The sequence below is a fragment of the Perkinsus marinus genome, assembly GCF_000006405.1.
Source record: "Perkinsus marinus ATCC 50983 genomic scaffold scf_1104296932588, whole genome shotgun sequence".
In the NCBI taxonomy this organism is placed as follows: Eukaryota; Perkinsozoa; order Perkinsida; family Perkinsidae; genus Perkinsus; species Perkinsus marinus.
The window spans coordinates 1-1,543 of record NW_003215364.1 but is presented as its reverse complement, the minus strand read 5'-3'; the positions used below and the strand labels follow the sequence as shown (position 1 = coordinate 1,543).

Genomic DNA, 1,543 nt, shown 5'->3' with positions numbered 1-1,543 from the left:
TTACTTTTCTTCTACCACTCCTGTTGAAAATATCTATCTTTTTACAATGCCACAACATGCTGTACTGGTGGGATGGTTGTACCAGGCCTCGTCCTCAATGTCACGGTAATAATAATAATAATAGAAGTATCTTAGGTTGATGGATGGAAGATTCAAATTAGGTCCGTAATCGGCACACCAAGAGTGGAGTAATTGAGAGGATCATAATAGTAAATTCTCGACCCATTTCGAGCGGAAGTCTCCTCCTCCTCCTACTTTCACTTGTATAGTCTTGAGTTATGTATATACCTTTAACACAGTTATAAGAGATTAACTTGGGGAGTGGTAGTTAATATTGTGAACTTCGCAATGTCCTCAACGCTAGTATTCGACGGAAGTGTGGTATGATATGTATGACATTGTGTGGGCAGAGACTAAGTTGATGATGATGAGATTGGGTGTTATGCATGGTGAAGGAAAAGTATGTATTGATAGACCTAGGCAAAGCAGGAGGAGGAGGTATTGTTAGTTGGATGCTGCTGCTGCTCATGAAGTTGCTATTGTTGGTTCGTCAACCATGTCGCTATTATGAAGTACACATTGAGAGTTGTATAGGATGCTCGCTTAGTTGTAGCATTGGCGGTTGGTGGCTCTCCTCGATGCCATTATGAGCTGCTCTGGGTCTTGGCACTTTCATCGGCACTTATATCCACTTCTTTCCGGAGAAGGAGATGCTGAAATTGTGGGGACCTATGAGTCAATTTGCAATTGTTCCGAAGGTTTTTGAGTGAATTTGCTCATCAGTTGGGCGGAGCGAAGCAGTAGGGTGGGTTTGATATTTTCTCACTTCCCCTGGCTTCATAAGGGACGGCGAGGTTGGTGCCTGGGGGATTTTCTGGCAATTCTGAGGCTGCAGGAGTGAAGAGGCCAAAGTGGCATGTTTGAAGTTTCTATATATCATGTGCATGCGTGCTAAAAGATATGACATTGTTTGTATCAAGTTCGGTTGAGTTGAGGATGGCGGACTGGGCGAGGCTTTGGGAAGGGAGACGTCGTTTTCTGATGGAAAAACCGAAAACTGCGGATCGAATAGAGGCTCTAGCAGAAGAGGTCATTGACATGCTTGGGCAACTGAGGGTCTCGACTGAAGAGGAGGAGGAGGAACAGACTGATTGGACCGCTGAGACTCGTAATATGGCATTACTCCGTCACGCGCCACGAAATTATTCAGGAAAATGTCTGTCGTTGATGGCCGGCAATGTAGCAGCATCAATGGGAGAGGCGACTACAGTAGAGGTCGCGGCGGCTGTACAGAGGAAATTGGAGGGGCATCGGACGGTGGTGGAGGAGGAGAAGGACAGGAGCTTGTCGACAGCAGTAGAGGATGAGGAGGAAGGGTTTTGCCATGATGGATATTTCTCGGAGGTGAGGACTCTCTTTTTATTGCAGTCCCCAAGTGGTTTTGGTATCGTGAATAGTTACCTCTATCGGTGAACTTACGAGTATTGAATTACCTCGATCCAACTGAAGGGGAGTATAACACCTTTGCTGGGGTGTGTCGGGC

The 1,543-nt window shown here is 46.0% G+C and overlaps 1 protein-coding gene across 1 annotated transcript; it reads left to right on the top strand.

Moving 5' to 3' along the window:
* Positions 1-1,251: 1,251 nt before the first annotated feature.
* Positions 1,252-1,404, top strand: Pmar_PMAR008510 (hypothetical protein; the record flags this gene model as incomplete). The annotated part of the gene is made up of 1 exon (XM_002785386.1): positions 1,252-1,404. A coding segment is annotated over one exon (153 nt), but the record flags the coding sequence as incomplete, so codon positions are not given.
* Positions 1,405-1,543: the final 139 nt, after the last annotated feature.